We start from the raw sequence: 21,836 nt of genomic DNA, 5'->3' as shown, positions 1-21,836 counted from the left end.
TATTTGGGCCACAGAGCCTAGGACTTGCTGATCAGAAGGTCTGATCCACAGAGCCTAGGACTTGCTGATCAGAAGGTCAGCGGTTTGAATCCCCGCGACGGGGTGAGCTCCTGCCAACCTAGCAGTTTGAAAGCACATCAAAGTGCAAGTAGATAAATAGGTACCGCTCCGGCGGGAAGGTAAACGGCGTTTCCGTGCGCTGCTCTGGTTCGCCAGAAGCGGCTTAGTCATGCTGGCCACATGACCTGGAAGCTGTACGCCGGCTCCCTTGGCCAATAAAGCGAGATGAGCGCCGCAACCCCAGAGTCGGACACGACTGGACCTAATGGTCAGGGGCCCCTTTACCTTTACCTAATCCGTTTGATGTCATCTATGATTATAAAGCAATAGATACACCATTAAAATTGAGAATGCCCATCACAAGCTAACTCTGCATGCAGCTAAAAAAAGGTAAAGGTAAAGGACCCCTGACAGTTAAGTCTAGTCACGAACGACTCTGGGGCTGCGGCGCTCATCTTGCCTTATTGGCCGAGGGAGCCGATGTTGGTCTGGAGACAGTTTTTCCGGGTCATGTGGCCAGCATGACTAAGTCGCTTCTGGTGAAATCAGAGCAGCGCACGAAAATGCCGTTTACCTTCCTGCCAGAACGGTACCTATTTATCTACTTGCACTTTGATGTGCTTTCGAACTGCTAGGTTGGCAGGAGCTGGGACTGAGCAACAGGAGCTCACCCCGTCGCAGGGATTCAAACCACCAACCTTCCGATCAGCAAGCCCTAGGCTCTATGGTTTAGACCACAGCGCCACCCGCGTTCCCTGCAAATCAGAATTATTTAATCTGCATGATTATATGTAAATTATATACAAGTAACTCCCATCTTTCGTGGAGGTTATGTTTCAGGGATGGTGTGAATACGCAGAGACTTTTATACTTGAACCATCCCTTGAAACCGCCACTGCGCGAGCAATCTTACCTTCCAAAGTCAGCATGCCAAACAGGTCTTACCCCCAGACCTGTGCAGAGCTTGTTTGAGGCCTGGGGTGGGAGTCTTGTTAGAATGAAGTTATAAACAAAAAGGCAGCTGGACCCTGGCGGGGCACATTAGCCAGCTTAGCTCTCTGAGGCTCGGTGCAAGTGTACTCGGCTGCTACCCCCTGCACAGATCTTGCTGGACTGTCTGAGATCTCGAAAGAGCCTCGCAGAGCCTGGTAACCAAGGCAGACAGCTTAAAAGCTCTTTCTGTGCCAGAAAAATCCTGTACAAAAAGAACTTTTAACCTTCCATGCATTTAATTTGTGTGATTTCAACAAACACATGTAAATTCTGAGTTAATTGTACTTTGGAACATTATTTCTTAAATTCAAATTATGTTCAGGTCTCACCCTGATCAAGTAGATACCACAGTATTTTTTGAGGGCAAGGTTGTCTCTTATTACCCATTTTGATTCCCCCACACAATGGTTTTATGCACCCTTAACAAAGTTATGATGGAAAATGATTTATCTGCATTATTCTAAACTGCTGAACCATACATAGGAAAGAAGGGAGGGCAACTCTAAATCTATTAATTCTAGGAGGCAACACTAAATACAGAGAGATTTGAATAAGTCCAGAATATTCAACTGTTTTAGTTGCTGGGCAGTTTTTGTTTTGTTTTTTGTATCTCAAACCCACAAAAACAGTAAAGTGCCAGATCAAGATAACCAAATATACCTCGTCAATTCTTAGGCAGTATGGCCTCATCCATTAACCAGAGAAGGAGCAGCTGCAGGGAGCTTGCTTGCTTGCTTCCTCCTCTCAGAAAGAACACTTTGCTTCAACTGCCTGCTGTTAATGGAATGCAGAGTAAGGGAAAAGGACTCTCTCCCATCCTCTGGTCAAAGGAACAAGATCCACCAGCTGCTTTCAAGCAAGAACACCAGCAAGAGAAGATCAGCCTGCCCTGGATTACATATAAATGCTCATAGCTCTGCACTTTGTTCTGGCCTTGAAGACTGATCTCTCCTTTACCTTTTTCTTCTACTCCCCTTTCCTTCTGTATCTTGTGTTTTTAGTTTATAAGCCTGATAGATGAACCCATTTTTTTTTTTAAATAACCATGTGAGTGGTTTTAGAAGACAACAGTCAAAAAGTGGAATAAAAATAAATAAATGTACCGATAAGTGATGTATGTTAGCTTTGAAAGATGTACTATGAATAAAGCTTGAGTTTCATTACACCATCTTCCATAACTGTATGCAGAGTTAATGGCTGCATTCACAGATAACGCTAAACCAAGTGAGTGCAGTACTCATATATTCCACTGATGAAGCCTGGGATATGGTTGGCAGGCATCTGCTAAGTTTAGTTTTACTTTCAAATACTCTTTCAAAGAACCAGGGATGCTAGTTTACAACAAAAAATGGATAGTTAATTAAACAAACTAACAAACTATATTCTTAACCTATGGTTTGAAGTTTGCTTGTTTAGAAACTAACCATTGTTTGTAAAAAATAATAACCCAGGACCCCTGCTTCTTATGTAACACTAATGTACAGTACTGTTACAACTTTGTTCTAGTGTCACATGCAAACTGGGTCAAAGTTTCATTACAATTCTAACTATTATAGGTCTTTTTAACTTGTAAGAGAATAAATTTTAGAAAGGGCCGAATGAACTAATCACCCCTGCCAAATCTATTCTGAACCTCTACTCTTTATTATAACCCACCCAACATAGCACTTTTGTTTGCTCTCCACAACAAAGAGCAGACTATTCTATTTCGTTGTTAAAATAATAAACAAAATGTCAATAGTACTTGAAGAAATATACCAGAGTAAACAAGCTGGCAATCAAAATACTACGTAAACAATATACAATTACTGTGAAATAACCTGCTGACAATTTCAGCTTCTTGCTTTTATAGGTTTGTGTTTTGCTCTTTCCATCTAAACTAAGCCAACATAGATGTTGCTTTGTTTTCCACCCCTACTTGACTCTTTCAGCATATCAGGACTCCATACCTGAAAAAGAAAATGTATGGTAAGACACCCAACCACATATTCAAAGTCCAAGAATAAACAAATTAAAGCATTAGAGAACTGATACCTTTAGCTTATTCACTATGAGCAAATGCATCACCTCTACCAAGGTAGACTGGATAAAACAGACTGTTTACAAGCAAACACCATGCAGCAAATTCATCATGAAACACATAAAGCCATATGGCAACCTGGTTATCTGTAGCAAGGCATGGCACATTTTCCATAGCAAATATGTTTTTAAAGACACCCTGTAAACTATTGGCAAGGTGCACAGTGGAGAGGAGATTATACCCAACAGCCAAACACTACGTGCAACTAGTCCTCCATATGGCTGCATGTATCACATAACTGGTGTACAAGCAGCCACCATGCCTTTGCCAAATGGTGCCCTCCTCATGTTTTGAGCTACAGCTACTGTAAACTGCCTCCTTTATCTACTCAAGAAGCAGTTAAGTGCACACACTGTATCATTATTTATACGAAGATGATAAAAACGGGTATGTTCTACACCAAAACAGCCTACTAACCAGCAGCAAAAAATTCTATGAAATCAAAGAAAGTTTTATCTAGCCTATATATGAAATTCTGTACAGGTAGTTAGTTACTTCATGTTTCACAACGTTTTCATATGCTTATCCTTACTTTAAAACATACACTCTAGAACAGTGTTTCCCAACCTTGGGTCTCCAGCTGTTTTCAGGCTACAATTCCCATCATTCCTGGCCACTGGTCTTGCTAGCTAGGGATGATGGGAGTTGTAGTCCAAAAATAGCTGGAGACCCAAGGTTAGGAACACTGCTCTAGAACAGCCTCCTGCAACCTACTCTCCAAATGCTTTGGTCTACAACTGCTATTATCTCTGACCATTAAACATGATGGCTGGAGTTGATGGGACTTGTAGTTCAGAACACCTGAGGAGCATAATGTTGGGTAAGGCAGTTCAAGAGTTTCTGTTTTAAGTTAAGGACACGCATTTGAATGGGCAAAGCTAGATTTGGAACCAAGTTAAAGTCCCAGTTCAGCAGGTCAGCCCACAGAATACCCTGGCCAGGCCACACCCAAATAGCCTCTCACAGAAGTAGAATATGAAGAATTACAAACCCCCCCCCCTTTGTATGCTGAGGTTTACTTAGGTTTACTTTTAGCACATTCTCTACAAGCATGTACACCATCTATAGGCTGGACATTCATTTCCCCTGTCCTAATTCACCCTCAGGAAAGCCATAATGAAGATGTGTCTAGAAATTCACTAAAAGATTGTAAACTATAATACAACCTCTACATAAAGCCTGTTCGACATGGCCTCCCTCCATGCCCAGAAGGAAAATCAATACACAGTATGTAGTGGAAAACAGTGTGCCTTTTAACTTATGAATAGGGTGACTATTTTTCAGCCTTGGACCATGCAGCATTTAGCCAATTCTCACTGTGACTTCCCAATATGTGAAGCTGTAGCAAGATACAACCTTGTCACACAACTTTTTTTCCAGCACGAAGGCTGACTGCTTCTGAAGTTAGAAGAATAAGGTGAAGGTGAATTCAAATATCTTAAGTCACTGGAAAACAAATATGACCCCCAAGCATTATGGATAGGACCACATTGTCTTGAAATTTTCATAATACATTACTGTATAAATAAAATCACTGCATATTTATGCATCAGTAGCAAACTAGTAGGAACTATGGTCCAACTTTTTGCTACCAAGAAGTCTCCCCAATTTCTGATCCCTGTCCAGACGGGTCAGCCTGTTCCCCTCCCAACCCACCTTCTAAACTTCGTGAGGAATCAAAATGGGGGGGGGGGACCACCTAAATAAAGACAAAGAATATTGTAGTGGTAGGCTATAGATCACGTTGGAATACGAGGGCGAGGGAAAACAGCTTCCCTGCTTGCATGGATCAGAGGGAGGAAGGCAGGGCTCTGAAGCAGACCACGAGGCCATTTGCAACAGGGCACTTTCGCCCTCTTGGCGGAGCCATAAAACCAAACACCTCGTGGCTCACCCACCTCATCTAACGCAGCCACCCCCCAGATGCCGAGAGGGCAGCACCTCCAGAAAGAAAGTTGGGAGGAGAGAGTGAGAAGGGCGGCGGAGGGTGGGTCTCCCTCCTGTAAAACACGGGGCAGGCTCTCTCTCACCTCTTGGAAAGATCCATGAGGACCCCGGAAAAAAGCTTCTTCCCGAATCGGAAAGACACCACCAGCGCGTCCTCGATGATGTGATCCAGGGTGACCAGCACCTCCGAGCCGGGCAGCAGCACCGCCGCCGCCGCTTCCTCCTCCTCATCTTCCTCTCCTCCAGCGGCCACCGCCTGCTCCGCGGGCGCAGAGAGCTCCGGCTGCTTCGCAACGGCGGTGGCGGCAGCATCCGGCTCCTCCTCCTCCGGCCGGGGCGGTTCCTCTCCGGGCTCCGGCCCCGCGGGGCCCCCAGCTGCAGGCGGCGGCGGCGGCGACAGGGGCAAGCAGGGCGGCTGCTCCCCTCCGCCTTGTCCCTCCGCCTCCTCGCCGGGGGGGAGCTCGGAGAGCTCCGCGGTGAGCGGGCAGGGCGGCTGAGGCGACCCTCCGACGGGCTCCGGGCTGGGCTGGGCCTGCGGCAGGTCTCGGGTCCCCGCTGGGCTCCCGGGCGGCGGCGGCGGCGGCGGCTCCTCGGCCTCTCCCCCCGGGGCTGGCTCGGGCTCCTCCCGGGCGTCGAGCACCGCCGACTCCACGGCGGCCTGAGTGCCAGCCGGGAGCGGGTCTGCGCCGGCCTCGCTGCCCGGGATGGGCTCGGCCTCGCCGGCTCCACCATCACCCGGCACCGCCGCAGTCGCAGCCACGGCCGCCATTTTCTCTGCTGATGCTTCCTCCTCCCTCTAGTCAGCAGCGGGATCGATAACCGCGGCCTTCTTCGCCCGCCTGGCAAGGGAGGGGGACGCCGCCTACCGGGGGGCGAGGACCTTGCCGCTCGAAAGCGCTTATTGGAAGCAGGGGGTGTCAATCAAGGGCAGGAGGAACTTCCCATTGGCCGCGAGAAGGGGACGTTGATCTCGAGGGCAGGAAGAGGAATTAGGGGTGGTATCTGTGTCGACAAAGATCAAAAGGGGCAGGTTAATAAGCAGCTCTTCGCCTATTCGTGGGGGCGGGGGGTAGAATATAGGCCCTCCCACTTCGCTGAAGTTGCTCATTGGTCCTGGAGAATGTCTGGTGAAATGCTGTTTAGGAGCAAGGCAGAAGCCGTGGGTTTAGGGGTTTGGTGGGGCTTCTTAAGGAGCTCGGGGGAGGTAATAGAGGTGAGTCTCCCATCCACTCGCTCAGTTGACGGTGCCTATTTTTGTCCCTGGAGCAGGCAGGATTTTTCTGGTCTTTTTTATTTTTTATTTTTAACAAAAGTACAGCGCAATAGGGAAAGGGAACACGCAACGTGACTTGAGACTGAAAGGGGAGCAGAGAAACCCCGAAACCATAAAAAAAAAATCAGGAATTTGTGCTATCTTATCTATCCTCGGTGCTGGCAAAAACCAACCAGTTAATTGGAAAGGGGCTTGCTATGTAGCGTCAGCTTCCCAGCAACCAGTATAGCAAAAGAAAGAAAAGTGAGATAAAATCTTGGGACTTCAGAAATTGCCCATGCCTCCTCGAGGAAGGCTGCCTGGAACTGGGGAAAGCTGGTTCTGGGAGAAGGTGGAAACGGAAAGATCTTACTCTAAATTCTGTGGTATTTATGCAGAAAGAAGGCAACCTGTCAATAATAAAATCCTTTTTTTAAAAAAATCATGTTCTAAAATTTTAAGTTTTAAGCATAAAACGCAAGCAGTGTTCCTTTTCTTGCCCCCTTCAAAATGTCATTTGGTAGGGGCCAGCTTTCAAGCTTTTCCTAGAATCTGCATTGTGAAAGTTTGGCTACAGGAACTGGGGTGGGATGGGGGTTAGTTAAAATAAAAGCCTTTTAGGTCACATCAGTATTTGCAGGTAGGTACAGTAAGTGGGTTGTCTGTTCATGTTCATAAAAATGTTTAAAGAGGTGGAGTGAGACAGATGAGGGAAAAGTTAACACAAATATTCCTGCCCTACTACCAAAATTTTGGGAGCAATTTGCTCATAACATGTCCCCCTTCTGTCTGAAAGAAGCTGAAGATGATGAGGATACTTTGCACAACAATGCCCTGATTCTCCATTTCTAAAAGAATCTCCATGTGATATACTAGAAACCAAACTGTTCCTGCTAATCCTCTTGTAGCAGCATGGCATTTTGATGCTGCATTTGCTTACATTCTTCCTTTGTTACTCTGATCACTCTTATGTAATTGTTTTATCAGCTCCTCCTCTTCCCTTCCTCTTTCCCTTTTGTTTCCCCTCACCCACTAAGGAGAAACGTAGATAGTAAGCTATCCAAAAGATTCCTTTTTAGGTGTCTGCTAGCTCCTCACATGCTTCAGCTTACAACAATATACAGACTTTAACACCAACAGTCTCCCCATCCTTTTTAACATCTAGGTTGGGGCAGCCAATGTGTCCCAATCTATAACACCCATTGGCCCTCACAAAGGGCCATGCTAGGCTGAGGCCGATGAGAGTTGTAGTCCAACAATGTCTGGAGGGCACCATCCTGGCTACTCGTGATCTAGCTATATGTGCACACTATTTTATGACATTTTGGTCAGCCTAATAAATGGGAACCTGGGCTTTTTAATTTTATTTTGGACCAACAGAACTTCCTTTGCCCTTTTATGTTTTATTTATGCTCCTTTCGACAGCACCTGTATATGCTAGTTGTGCTACATAAAACAGCAACAGTAACTTCTAGGGGGACACAAGTATGAAATAAAAGGCACATATACTGTACCCCCAATAGCACACATCAAAGGGCCCTCACTAACCCACAACAAAATTAACACATGAAATGCTTTCACAAGTTTCACTGAAAGAACTTGTATGAACCAAAGAAAATGAATTCAGACAACTGGAATCAAAATGACATAGGCTTGTGTGTTAAACAGAGGGAGAGAATACTGTGGTCTCACTGTGTTCAGCCTATAAGGAGCCCCTGCTGATCCAGGTTACTTAGCTGTCTAGAAATAGATGAAGACATCAGAGATGTTGCCCTTTAAGATTATTGTTCTTACACATCATGGCATTTGCAAAACAGCATTACCTGATGACATTGCATAGATAAGATGGACAAGCAGCTACCAACACCACCCTACATAATGGCAAGCTAATCAGATGGTGGATACACTTTATAAGACTTGCTTGGAAGATTATGATGGGGGTGGGAGGGCTCAGGAGGCAGGAAGTCGGGGAACAAACTTGGATACTTCTGAGTTACAAATTCTTCAAATGACCAGTTGCAGTGGAAAGGTTCAAGGAGAGGAGGCACCAAATGTTGCTGGTCTCTCAGCTGTGTCTCCATGGAGGGCTCATTTATCCCTTCTCTTCCCTCTCCCAACTGCAGCCTTCTGTAATGGTTGCTACTAGATGACAGTTAATGGAGGGGAAGAGCCTGGCTTCTCAGCAGAGCAGATGGTGGCTCTGACTGCATTTCTTATCTTCTCTCGTCTGCGACAGCCTGATGGAATGGTTGTTGCCATGTAATGGTTGGTGACAGTTTAATATAACATATTAAAATGTTCAGGAAGCATAATATCAACTCAATGCCATATTTCTTAATACTATCTAAGTACTCCAGTTGTAATAGAGCTACAATACAATAACAGTCTCATAGCTTCCAACCTGCAAAGTTTTTGCTATTATCCCATCCCCCTTGAAGACAGCACCTGCAAGAGCTTATATATGCATCACTGATGCATCTTTCATGACAAAAGTAAACAAACAAACATCAGAGAGAACATTTGTTACATTGCTTAATCTCTGGGTCAATCAAGAAATAAGTACTAGATGTCAAGATATGTGCCTCTAATGACTATCATAATTTTTGCTTGTATTTTTTTTTAAATCATCAGATCAGCTATTTGATACATGGAGCAAAGGAGTGATTAAATATTTCCAATGGAGTACCTGTCTTTTTTTGCAGCTGCTGTACCCTTATTTATCCAACTGTTCTGCCCTTTGGCTAGGAACCATATGGTAGGTATATATCACCTTATGTGAGATTCCTGACTGAACTGCAGACTGAATTTAAGACCACTTTTGTATACTAAGAAATATACCCTTCCTTGTTTTGGACCATATATATGGGGAAGATATGCTGTTATCTTGGCCATGGGATAAGTAGTTGGGATTTTTGATTTAAATTGTTTTAGGAGACAGATTTGTTCAGTGAGCGATTTTAAATTTTCAGCTGCAGTGATGTGTCTTGGTCTAACAGCATTTACTGGATTGCAGACTGTTTTGTCCACTCCTTGGTGGACATTAATTTGCATGTTTCATAACGCCCTTTCCCCCATTTTCTTTTGCTTCTCCATAAGTGTTAGAAATGTGGAAGATATAAGCATACTGCAACACAAAGGTGATAAGTCTGTTGTTCTATAATAACTGTTTCCTGTTGGGTTCCTTCTGGTCACAAATCTGATCACAAGTGTGTTGTTGTGGACCAGTGCCAAGTAGGTACTGTATAACAGTGCCTTGGAGATATTTCACTGGTATTAAAATTCATCTTTGTGTAGACAAGGCCTTATTGTATATATCCATAAAATGCTGTTTTTAGTACCACAGACATGAAGGTGGGGTTCATGGCAGTAGTGCTTGGTGGATTGCTCTCATAGCTTGCCAGGGAAGACCATTCATTTTGAGTATACAAGAAGCTGTCTGAGTAGAAAGAGCCACTGCACTCCACTGGCTACTGGATGTGGCATTCCTGTGGCTCCCTTTCTTTTAATCTTTACTTATTTGCAATAGACAACTATTAAAACAAAACTATTAATCTCTACAAAGTTTATAAAGCTTTTGCTTTCCTATGACTATTAAGGGATCGTATTTATTTTGTTTACATTTTGTCAAAAAAGTATTGCAAGCTTTTCAAAAATTTCAGATTATACTTTGCCTGTGGTCCTTTAAATCATGATTGATAAAGGACTAATTCTTTTCAGAATGCTGACTGTTATAATCAAAAGATCCTAATTGACTGTCAATGGCCCATAGACCCAGATGTAACACTTGTGTTTAGCATAACAATATCCACCCTCCCTTCAGCACAGGTGGGCAGGGTTTGCAGCATGGAGCGGGGCTCACCTGGGCGGGTGCCACCCACCTGCTTGAGCTGGTCTTTGACCCGCCCTCGGCCAGGGAGGACAATGGCCGGCCGGCCGGGGTGGGGGGGTGGGCCTAAGGCCAAAAGAAAAGAGGCTGACTCCTGGGCTCAAGCCTCTTTTGCTGTTCTTCATTGAGGAATTAAGGGATTATATTCTACATTTTGGTAGTTTAAGGCAGGCAAGATGTTTTTGTGTTCAGGAAAGAGTATCTGTGTAATTTGAAAGCCAAAGAAAAACAAGATTGTAGTGCCATGACAGAGCAGGGGTCAATACATACTAAAGTTCTTCCAGACGATGGAGTTAGAATCATAGAATTGTAGAATTGGAAGGGACCCCAAGGTTCATCTAGTCTAGTTCAACCCCCTGCAATGTATCTCGTTCCCTTGTTTAATAACTATGCAGTTGTTAATCAGCTTTACATGGGCTCTCAATGCCTTTCCCCAAGGCTGTACTTCAGTTATGAGGACATCACTAATTTTATCGCTGGCAAAATGCTTTCCTCCCTGTTAAGGTGTGAGTTTATAGCAAGCCTGAGTGCACTTTGGAATGTGACTGTGCGAGTGGAAGGCATTTACTGGACAATGCCTTTCTCACCACTGTTGATGAACGACACAAATCCTTCCCATTTCATGATTGTGCCATTATGTTAAAAACTTTCAAAAAATGTTACATTTTATAAAATTATATTTATTTAAGTCCTTTTATCCCGCTTCTTTGTTTGCTCAAGGTGCCTCACATCTTTTTCATCTTTGTAGCCTGAGTGATCCCCCACTAAGGTGCACCTGTGGGACTGATGAAGTCACACTTATTTTTTAAAGTGGCAAACATCTGCAAGGCTGTTTCTCTTCCCTCTAGTTCTCTCTCTTTCTCTTTCTCTCTCTCTCTCTCACACACACAGAGGTTTTTTTTAATTTAGTAATCTGTTATTATCTCTTTCCCTCTCTTGAACACCTTCTCTTATTTACAAAAATCAGATGAATAAGCAGTGTGGCTGCCCTTTACAGTAATATTTATTGCATTCACAGAGATACACCTGATGGAGTTAGTACAGGCTTCCTCAACCTTGGCCCTCCAGATGTTTTTGGCCTACAACTCCCATGGTCTCTAGCTAGCAGGACCAGTGGTCAGGTATGATGGAAATTGTAGTCTCAAAACATCTGGCCGAGTTTGAGGAAGCCTGAATTAGTCCATTCTCTCTCTCTCTCTCTCTCTCTCTCTCTCCCTCCCCCCTGAGCTTTGTGGCATCCCACTGGTTCTCCTCTGGCAATTCTGTTTCCCTCCCTCCACTCACTGAGACCACTTGCCTTTCCCTCCTCCCCCTTTCCCTTCCTCCCCTCTTTCCTTCCTACTGTTGCTCCATTTTCTGTTTAGCTTCTCAGGTGCTGATGTGTCTTGAATAGCACACCGAGCTGAAAGAGGAAGTGGTGGAGAGAGAGAGAGATGCTTTTTCCACTTCCTCTTTCACCTTTATGAGCTTTTCAGGAGTTGGGGAAGGGAATGGCTCTTTCCACCTGATAATAAGCGGGCAAGGTGAGGGGAAAAGGCTCAGAGGCTTCACGGGTGCCAGGCAAAGTCTTCAAGTGTGCCATGGCACCTGCTGATAACCCCAGGCCTGTGTTGCGTTCAGTTTCCCTTCGTTGTTTTGCTAAGGTTGCACGTTATTCATGAAACTATCTGTAAAATTTAGCCTCACATATGCCAGAATCTCTAAATGAATTTGAAAAATTGTAAGGTTAAACGGATGTGTGATGGCCAGGTTGTAACAAAGTCTGCAATTGGCTCCACACATTCAAGGCAGCTTTGAGTTCCCGTTTCTCAAACCACAGCCCTCCATGCCATATGGCAAGCCATGTTTTTGAAGCTGATTCAAAAGCATCTTGACATATAGCATAGCCATATGGATATGGGCTTGTGGTTCAGAGAAGAAGAGAAAAGGTCAGCAATCCTACTGAGTATGCCAAAAACACGGCCTTGCCTAAAAGTGTTCTTTGGATTCTGACCTATATTCCTGTAGTGCATGAAAGGGTGCTGTGATGTGGGCTTCACACAGGCTGGCCACTTCTACATTGCCCAAAAAGAGGAAGCAGGGATAGAATTACATACAATTTGTATAGGCTAGTTTATATGCAAAATTAGAAATAAAGGGTTGTATCCAACTAAGTTCTACTCAGACTAGATTGGGTAGGGAGAAATTCAACATCGTGCTCTTCCAGTTCCATCAGCTCAAACATTTCAGCTTGTGCTAATGGAATGACACCTCCATGTCTCCCCCCACCCTCACACTGTTCTGGGGGTTCTCCTGAAACCCTCCAAACCAATTTCAGGAGGTTCATGGCAGGGAAGAGAAAGGGGAAAAGCCCTAGAATGTGGCATATAAATGGGACCAATGTTTCTCAGCCTCACTTGTAACATAATAAAGTGTCAGATAGTAAACAGGAGCAGAGACTGTAGGCATATTTCCATACCTCTGGTCACCTAAAATATCTCCAATTAGAGCTGATGGAGTCCAAGAACATCAGAACATCACCATGTTGGCGAAGACTGCCTTAGTTAGTATCTCACTGTTTGACTGTATAGCACAGGCATAGGCAAACTCGGCCCTCCAGATGTTTTGGGACTACAATTCCCATCATCCCTGACCACTGGTCCTGTTAGCTAGGGATCATGGGAGTTGTAGTCCCAAAACATCTGGAGGGCCGAGTTTGCCTATGCCTGGTATAGCACCTTCAGCCCTCCAATGCTATTACCCAAACATTTTATCTGTCAGCATTCCAGAATGTTCTGTGAATTTTCATTGACAGCTCTATAGATCCACTCATATATCACTGAAAGCCCAACCAATTTTGCTGTGCAAAAGATACTGTGTGGCTAGCAAAGCTAATTCACTCACACCATAATCTCTCAGCATCTCCAGAGGTATTTTTGTTCAGTGTGGAGAAGCTAGTCATGTATCATTTGCAGGAGGGTGGGCACACAGTCTCAAAGTGTTGTTAGTATATATTTGCATATCTTAATGTACATCGTATTTACACAGCTTAATGAGAACCCTGCTTTGCACTGTAAGGATTCAGGAGTAGGTGGGTGGGCAGCCAGATGGCTGACAGACAGAGAATGAGAGATGGAGTGTGTTATGTAGTCTGACTCCTCTTTTCAAAAGACCTTTACTCTGCTGTATGACAGTGACAGAGCCTGGAGCCATATCCCTCTTATACTTTACCTAGAAAGGCCTCATTGATCATTCAAGAAGGATAACAAATGGAATGCGCCCTCCTGTCTCTGGTGTAATTTTGCAGCTAATGGCTGACAAGTACTTTCAGACATGTAAATTACCTGAATGCCTGATGGCATTGGATGCTTCTCCGGCCTAATAGGATGCAAACGGCACAGGCCAACTTTTCACCTAGGCAGCCAACATAGCTGTGCTTTTAACAGAAGCTTGATGTGCACATGTTGGCAGGTGATGTTTATTATCTCCATGCAGTGAAGAGTTTCCCTTGCACATTTCTGTAAAAGAGTTGGCCAGGTTTGATTAGGGGGCTATCCCCACCACCCACCTTTGTCAGCTGATAGCAGTATGGGGCAGAACAACTGATCCACATTAAAAATCTGGAAAAACTCTCTTAACGTGGGAGTGAGAACATTCTGTAAACCAAGAAGGCAGAGAACATGTCAGTTATAAGCGCAAAAATGATCACATTGATCCATACAAAATAACACATCTAGGATACCAGTACCAGAGACCCCATAGAACACCAATTCTTTTAATGTAGTCCTAGACACACATTGCCAGCTATGTGAGGTAGTTCACCACTGGGGACTCAATTTGTCCCCTGCTTTTGCTGCCTGTCTGTGACTGGCGGAAAATAGGGTCTCACACACCTATGGAGCTGAACTCAGGTTGATGGGTTGTAAGATGTACTGCAAAGTTTCTCCATTTCTTCCACTAAGTGTTTTAACGGAGGGGAATGTTATATATGCACAACATGTCTGTTTAGGCTTATTTTTCCCAATCAGCATCCTTACTGGGTGTGCAGATTACTACAGCTCCCATAATCCCCCGCCAGTTTAGCCTTTGGTCAGGGAAGATGTGAGTTATAGCTCAAAGATATTGTTGGACCCAAGGTTTTCTGATACAAATTTTAGATCACTGCATTTGAGTTAAATAAGAAGAAAAAACTTGGCTAATATTCTGTTCAAGATAAGATTACAGCCACAGGTGTGAGCCAAAGAGTCCTTTATGCATCTTCAGAGGCTCATGCGTTGACACTATTCTTCTGTCTCAAGATTGCGGCAGAGGGGGTGCTGTTTCTGGAAAGTGGGCATTAGAATCCTTGTGCAGTATACAACATATTTGTTCTGTCAGGACAAGGCTGGGCAATGAAACGTCCCCTCCTCTCTCTCCACATGCCTCTTAGAATCCCCCAAACTTCCGTAGCAGATTCGGGAAGAAGAGGCAGGAATTCTATTCCATTCTGCTGACAGAATGAGTGCATTGGATACCTCCTCCAATGTCTGTTGGGAGCTCACCATGCATCTCTCTATTTCAGGAGCATATATTTTAGTCATAGATTAAAATTGGTTACAATATATATTGTTATAAGAATGTTAAGATCTCATATATAGAATAAATGCACACATATCTAAATATATGAACCATGTGTCTGAAATAGTATGGGAGAGCAATTCTGAAGCCATTTTGACACTCCCAATAATGTCAAATATTCCCCTGCAGGAAGGGAGGTAAATGGGGAAAGCCTTCCTATTGTCTTTTTGTTTGCAAATTCTGCCTTAAGGGCGTATTTGTATATGAATAGGATGAGCCTGTAACCTGGATTCAGGAACTAAAGTATTACCCAACACACACACACACACACACACACACACACACACACACACACACAGACAGACACAATGCCCAGACTGCCCAGGTAATGCAATCAGTGACCATTGTCAGGTATCCTGGCAGGCAGGATTTCTACTCAAGACTGCCTCCTTCTGTGATGTATGTATGTTTTAGGGGGGTGGTTTTGGGCTACAGGGTGGGCAATTTCAAAAGTCTAGATGAGGGCTTGTGGACCATTGTTCAGGGTTCTCCTCCCTCCTGCGTGTGGGGAGTGGGGACTGTGTTGCAACAGTTCCTTGAATAAAGATCAGGCTTACTAGGTGCTTTGCTTCTCATTATACTCTGGTTGGCCTCTGTTATTTTCTCCTACCGATAGGGAACCCACTTAAGGACTCTATACGGGCTCTGGAATACCCCATAAGGGAAAGGGAGCAGTTTTTCTTATAACAATATATAAGTACAGTATATAGTGGTGGCTTGTGCCCATTGGGACTGGTGGGGCAATAGGCAGCAAGCCCAATGGTAGATGGAGCCATAGGCAATGACAGGCAGAGCCTGAAGAAGTGTATCTGAAGTTTTTAAGCAGAGCTGTGTGCCTCTAACCACGCGCCAGGGGCAAAGAAGTTCAACAGGTGGAGATTTCAATAGCATGGAGATGCAGTAGTAAAAAATACTTCATCTGCATTTGGGAAGGGGACCTGTTCTGTGTTCTGAAAACCAATAAAAAACAACAGAAAAAAAGTTCACTTGTTCTTTCTGTTTTGCAAACCACACAGCTGTTAAAGGCAAAGCAGATTTGCAAAAAAAAGAGAGGCAAACCTCCCGTGTATATGTTCACCATGATAATTGAATGTCAGAATGTTGGTACCTCCCATACCAACATTTAAGGAAATTTCACTTGCCTTTTGCCTCTGCATCTGGATGGCTGTAGCAGTGGCAGAACATGTTCTGTGCATGCAAAAGGCTCCAGGTTCAATCTTTGGCATCTCCAGGTAGGACTGTGAAAGTCCCTTGCTTGGAAGTCTGTCCAGCTGCTGCCACTCAGTGTAGACAATACTGAGCTCAATGGACCAATGGCCTAACTCAGCGCAAGGCATTTTCCTATGCCTTACACGTGCCAACAAAACAGTATTTCAAGAACTATTGACTTCATAAAAATGTCAAAGCGGCTGTACAGCAGTGAAGGATTAGAGATGACTTAGTCTAGTGCCTTCCCTGGATTGGAAGTTTTGCGTTTTAATAAGTACAATGTGTAAACAGCTGCCACGTTTGAGAGATGAGTGCAAAGTACAGCAGAGTCAATGTGCAGCCCCGATACAGAGCTGAAACCTGAATTGTGGGTGCTAAGGGGAGGGGTTGGCAGGAGATCAGATTGTTTAGAGGATGCCTCATTCTGGTCTGTGCCTCACGGAGAAATATGAGTTCACGTCCTGTACTTGTCAAGCAGTAGACTGGCGGGCTGTCTTTCATGTTACACTGTGTACTTTGAAACATCTTTCTACACAAGTACTGGGATGAGTCAGATACAACAAGGCAGCTCTTATCCTTCCCAGCAGGATTTCAGTCATTTTAAACTCTTGATTTTTGTGTGGTAAAAAATGAAGTGCGAAGAGTTGTTTTCCTTAAAACAAACAAACAAACAAACAAACAAACAAACAAACAAACATGCTTTTGATATCTGTTTTACTTTATGGTACTTCAGTCACCCCCTCTTTTTCTAGGTGCTGCAGTTTGAAGAAACACTGCTGCCAGCTTACATTTTCATTTCTGACGTAGAGGACATCCTGTTCAGGGCTAAAAAAATAAGAGAGAAAATAATAAAGCACAATCATATTACAGTTTAGGGGAATTTTCTGATAGAGGAACAATTCTGAAGGGCACAAAGCGTGATCATTTGCAAAAGGATACAGGGATACAGCTTTCCCCCAGCACAAAAAAAGAAGGATGTGAGCCAGCATGGTTACCATAGTGATGTTAACCACTCCCTGGCCTTCCCTTTTATTTTGCAAATATCCGCTTCTCAGTTGTAGTGCTGAAATGTTTGCTGTTTCCTCTCTGCTAATTGCTGAGTAATGTATTGTTGGCAAGAGGTGTCAGACTGACAGTGGGAAAGGAGCCTCTCTAGTTAAATTCACAAAGCAAGCAGAGAGGAAGCCTCAGAGCCCTATGAGCACATGGCAGCTTCAGCAAGTCTCTCCCCCTCCACAACTTCAGGGACCACTTTTGAATGTGGGGGTGTGGAGTATACTTCTGTGTAAGATGTTGTATTGAGAAAAGGTGACAAGCCACTACAGTGGTACCTGGGGTTACATACGCTTCAAGTTACATACGCTTCAGGTTACAGACTCTGCTAACCCAGAAATATTACCTCAGGTTAAGAACTTTGCTTCAGGATGAGAACAGAAATCGTGCTCAGGCGGCAGCGGGAGGCCCCATTAGCTAAAGTGCTTCAGTTTAAGAACAGTTTCAGGTTAAGAACGGACCTCCGGAACGAATTAAGTACTTAACCGGAGGTACCACTGCATAAGCAAGAGTCAGACACACAGGAAGTTTTTTTAAACTGGAACCCAACCCCCTTTGATACTCAGGGTTGAGCTTACCACCTGGCAACCATAAGTCAGAGATGGGGAACTGGTGATGCTCCAGAAGATATTGTAGGCCTCGTATTTCCCTCAACCCCATCCAGAGTGGCAAATTATTGAGGACAGTGGGAGCTGTAGTCCAACAACATCTGGAAGGCAACAGTTTCCCCATCACTTCTTTTTAAACGGCAGGCAACCACGCACCACCGTAATTTCTAGAACCTGTTGGATGTACACAAAGCTTCTTCAAGAGACTTTTCTTCCACTCTCTCATAGCCAGTCCATACTGGACCTGGGATTGCTAAAGCATGAGACTCTGAATCTCAGGGTCATGTTGGGCAATAGATTCCTGCATGGCGGGTGGTTGCACCATATTAAGTTGTGAGTGGACATAGCAGACTACACAGATATTTCTCCAAGTGGTTCTTTATAGTAAGCTGGAACTGAACTGAACTGAACAGCTCAGCCGGCCTGCTTTTATAGGCAGCCGGCTGTCAACATTGTAAAAACAACAACCCAGGGTTTCCCGCCTAAATTAACTGACGGTGGACCTGAGTGAAAACTATATACACAATACCCCCTGGTGGCCAGGGTGAGAACTTCAATACATAACAGACTAGATGACCCTTGTGGTCCCTTCCAACTCTACAGTCCTATGATCCTATTATGGAACAGTTCTATATGCCAGCAGTGCCTCTCGGAGCCTTCTTGCACCTTGTTTGCGGATTCATCTCCTGCATTGGGGTCTGAGTTGAAGGGCCAGAAAGACAAAACTTTTGTTTCTTCTTGGTGCAGGTGCTTTGCCTTTCACGACTGCTTGATCTGCAAAAACTCAGTGCTTAACATACAAAGAGGTACAGGCAAGGTTGTCTGTTATTCCCAGTTTTGACTGGCATCATTTTGGAGCCCTGTATTTGTATACCTATGCAGGATCCTGAGATTTTGGGTATAAAGACAAAAGTCTAAGAATGTAAAATTCAGTTGTGTGTGGGCAGTGTCTTCTTCATAGTATACAATCCATCTCAAAGCTCATAGTAATTAAAGCTTTTGGGGTATACATGCTGCTAAAAAACAGGATCAGTTGGTCAAAACTAGAATTCCTGGGATTAGACCAATTGATCTCTCAGCAGCAGGTTTCGAATTGGTCATTTAAATTGCAGTCAGTGTAGCTTAAGTGTATGGGAATGAAGATGTCAAAGAATATTAGAGGAATTGCCAGTTTTAATGAGGATCCTCTTGTTCAACAGGTTATGGCTGGTCTAGGCAAATGGATGGTCAATTTAATCAAAATTAATTAATGCATTACCTAGACCCAAGTGTAATTCATTTTACTGAGAACACATATCCTGCCTTTTCTCTTTCAAAGTTGAATATAGCAGAAAGGTAAATATAGCAGATACAATACAGCAGATTATATCCCTCGTAAAATGAACACAAAGCAGACAAAGGCCTCATTCAGGTACAGCAGGACCATTTCAACAAACCACAGGTCCCCCCTCCCCATGATTGAATGAGAAAGTCCAGTTTACTCTACTTCTCCCTGTCTCTTCCTCCTCGTACATGCTTGGTTGTGGATGAGACTTTATGACTTTTTAATCAGTTTCCAGTGCCATCCAAGTCTGGAAACTGGTTCAAGGGCTACCTACAAATCAGGATCTGATTGTACCTGAGTGGCCTATTATATTGGAACCAGAGCTGAAATAATATGGCCCTTTCCAATAATAATATGGCCCTTCCCAATTGAGAAAATTGCAAAGTGAAATCCCTATGGACAGTGGGAGGGATTTTAACCAATAAGTCCCATCAGCAGAAGCCCTCACAAAGACTTCTGCCAGTGCATCATGACTTTCTCTCTGGTCCCCCCAAAATGATTTTGTGTGGGTTTGGAAGAATCTCCCAGAACAGCATACAGGTGAGGAGAGGGGGGATCGTCCTTGTGCTGGTGGGATGTTCAACATAGAGCAATACTGAATTCCGCCCAATAAGTGCTGAAACTCTTTATAGTTCTCAAACTGATCTTTCGTTGTAGTTCCAGCCAGGCCAGGCCACCAAACATGCATCATGTGGCCCTAGTTTTCAAGCTGACTTTTTGTACAGCTGCGAAGAGGAAGGGGAAGGTAGAGCCCATTTCCCCCAAAGCTTTGAGTCCTCTGATGCTATTTCTTATTGCATCTCCTTTTGCTGTTCCATAAAAGTCAAGTCAAAAGAACATGTTGGCCCTTATTGAAAAATGATTTTGTAAATAATCTCCTTTTCCACCTGAGTCTTTTCAGTCCCTGTATGTTGTATTTTTATGACGGGGAAAAAGTGTGCTCTTCATTTTTCTCTGTTTGTATGAGAGCAACAGCAGCTCACAAAAAAAATCCCGTATTCTAATTTTCCAAGCAAAGCATCAACTGATTTTTAAAAATTGTTCTCATTTTATTTCCTCAGGTTAAAAACCCAAATATAATCTCCTGAATCCCCACAGGAAGAGCTAAAATGGAGGCCACCAAAGGGCTGAAATTAGCTTAAGCACCAGTGCTGGTATGAAAAAGTAAGAGCAAAAGAGAGAGAGAGAGAGAGGGAGAGAGAGAGAGAGGGAGAGGTTAGCTTGGATTATCTCTGTATGTAGGTCACAGTGACTCAAAGCAATGCAGCACTGGCAATGCCCAAGCAAAAGTAAACCTTTTGAAACAGGCCAGGTACAAAGTGCAGGTGTTTGTTTTAACGTAAAGAGACGGGCAAACTTAGTGCCGGAAACAATGCATTCCTTTTCCTATATGCCAGTCACAGGAAACAAAATGGTCAAGAAAGAAATAGCCAGTGAATCTCTACAAACATGTGCCCGCTTTGCCCTTGCAAACATTTTTCTTCAGTCTCAAAAAGCCAAACCCATTATCCAGCCCCACTTGCGGCGTACAATAGTAAAACAGTCCACCGCCCTGTGTGAGAGAGGAGAATGAGTTTGGTTAGCAACTGAAAACGGTTGGAAGATTGATGATGAAATCATGACTGCTGGAAGTTCTTTGTTGTGGATTTCAGGAAGACGGGTTAGTCCTCAGGACTTTGCAGTTTCTGGCTCAGCCCAGCCGCCTACATCACAAAATACCCTCATTCATCAAATGCAGAGGGAGCCTGACGTTGTACACAAAAGGCTCCTCTTCCTGGCTTCCCAGCGTTGGCTGCCCTCCACACTACCAAACCCCAGCTCAGACTCCTCTCTGTGTGGGTAGAAAGAACTCATCTCAGAGCCAGCTTCAGCTGTTCATTTCACCAGGCACTCATTATAGCGCCATCATTATCATCCATTCCTTTTTATTATTTAATTACCCATCTTCTATTCGACTCTGGATACCACGGAGAAGCCATCCTCTCTGGCTCCTATAACAAGAGAGCAGGAGCCAGTACTTGCAACTCTTGTGGTTTATTCAGACCTTCCTTCCTTCCTTCCTTCCTTCCTTCCTTCCTTCCTTCCTTCCTTCCTTCCTTCCTTCCTTCCTTTTTTTAAAAAAAGAATAAAATAAAGGCAGATTGCGGCACACAGATCTGTGCTCATATATCTCTTAAGGCAGGTGTGGGGAACATTTGACCCTCCAGATGTTTCTGAGCTACAGCCTATCAGCCCTAGCAAGTAGGGCCGATGGCCGGGGATGGTGGGAGCTGTAATTCAACAACAACTGGAGGGCCAAAAGTTCCCCACCACCTGTCTTCATAAGCCCTTATCTATCTTCCTAAGTCCTTATCAATCTGGATCAATGTAGTTAGAAAGCTGGACATTTGTCTCAAGAGCCAAACTGAGGCCAGGGGTAAAGAACCGTCCAATCCTAGCTAACCATTTACTTAATTTCATCAGAGAGATGGGGACATGAAGCAAGCATAAAAAGAAATTAGTAAAGTGTGTCCTATTTTTAGTTAGGACTGGAGGCAAGGGATCTACCAAAGGGCATTAACCATGGCCAAAATGGCAATCTAGACATGCAGGCTCCTACCACCCTATGCATGGTACTCTTAAAATTGCCTGTTGTGTGGACTGAGTCTCATCTGAAATCCTGCACCACATAACAAGTGTGTGTCATTGATTAAAGTGCATTTATGTGTAGGGTTTACTATGTGGAGAACTGCAGCCTAAGCTTCTAAATTGTATGAAAATGCACATAAAGGCCTTCAGCTTTGTAGTTCACTATTGGTTCTCAGAGCCAAGAGCATGCACAGGAAGCC

General features: G+C 44.1%; 1 protein-coding gene and 1 long non-coding RNA gene across 7 annotated transcripts in view; one reads left to right on the top strand and one right to left on the bottom strand.

Annotated features, from left to right (window-relative positions):
• PWWP2A (PWWP domain containing 2A) overlaps window positions 1–5,997 on the bottom strand; it is a 30,112-nt gene extending 24,115 nt beyond the window's left edge. For all 5 annotated transcript variants that reach the window (XR_014005389.1, XR_014005390.1, XM_081184734.1 and 2 more), the window contains exon 1: window positions 5,164–5,997. Coding sequence is in view for 3 of the 5 variants with exons in the window: in XM_081184734.1 (XP_081040860.1) it covers window positions 5,164–5,849 (686 nt within the window). In the remaining 2 variants the exon portion in view is untranslated. The remainder of the gene's footprint in view (window positions 1–5,163) is intronic.
• A 120-nt stretch (window positions 5,998–6,117) lies between these two features.
• Window positions 6,118–20,319, top strand: LOC308581962. 2 transcript variants are annotated; one of them, XR_014005412.1, is made up of 3 exons: window positions 6,118–6,293; window positions 8,964–9,087; window positions 20,070–20,319. It is a non-coding gene; the product is annotated as an uncharacterized lncRNA (long non-coding RNA). The 2 variants fall into 2 exon arrangements; XR_014005413.1 differs by lacking the exons at window positions 6,118–6,293; window positions 8,964–9,087 and adding an exon at window positions 19,136–19,548.
• The last annotated feature ends 1,517 nt before the right edge of the window (window positions 20,320–21,836 follow it).

Source organism: Podarcis bocagei (assembly GCF_964188305.1).
Source record: "Podarcis bocagei genome assembly, chromosome: 2".
Classification (NCBI taxonomy): domain Eukaryota; kingdom Metazoa; phylum Chordata; class Lepidosauria; order Squamata; family Lacertidae; genus Podarcis; species Podarcis bocagei.
The sequence above is the reverse complement of the archived record's forward strand: the minus strand, read 5'-3'. Positions and strand labels throughout refer to the sequence as shown.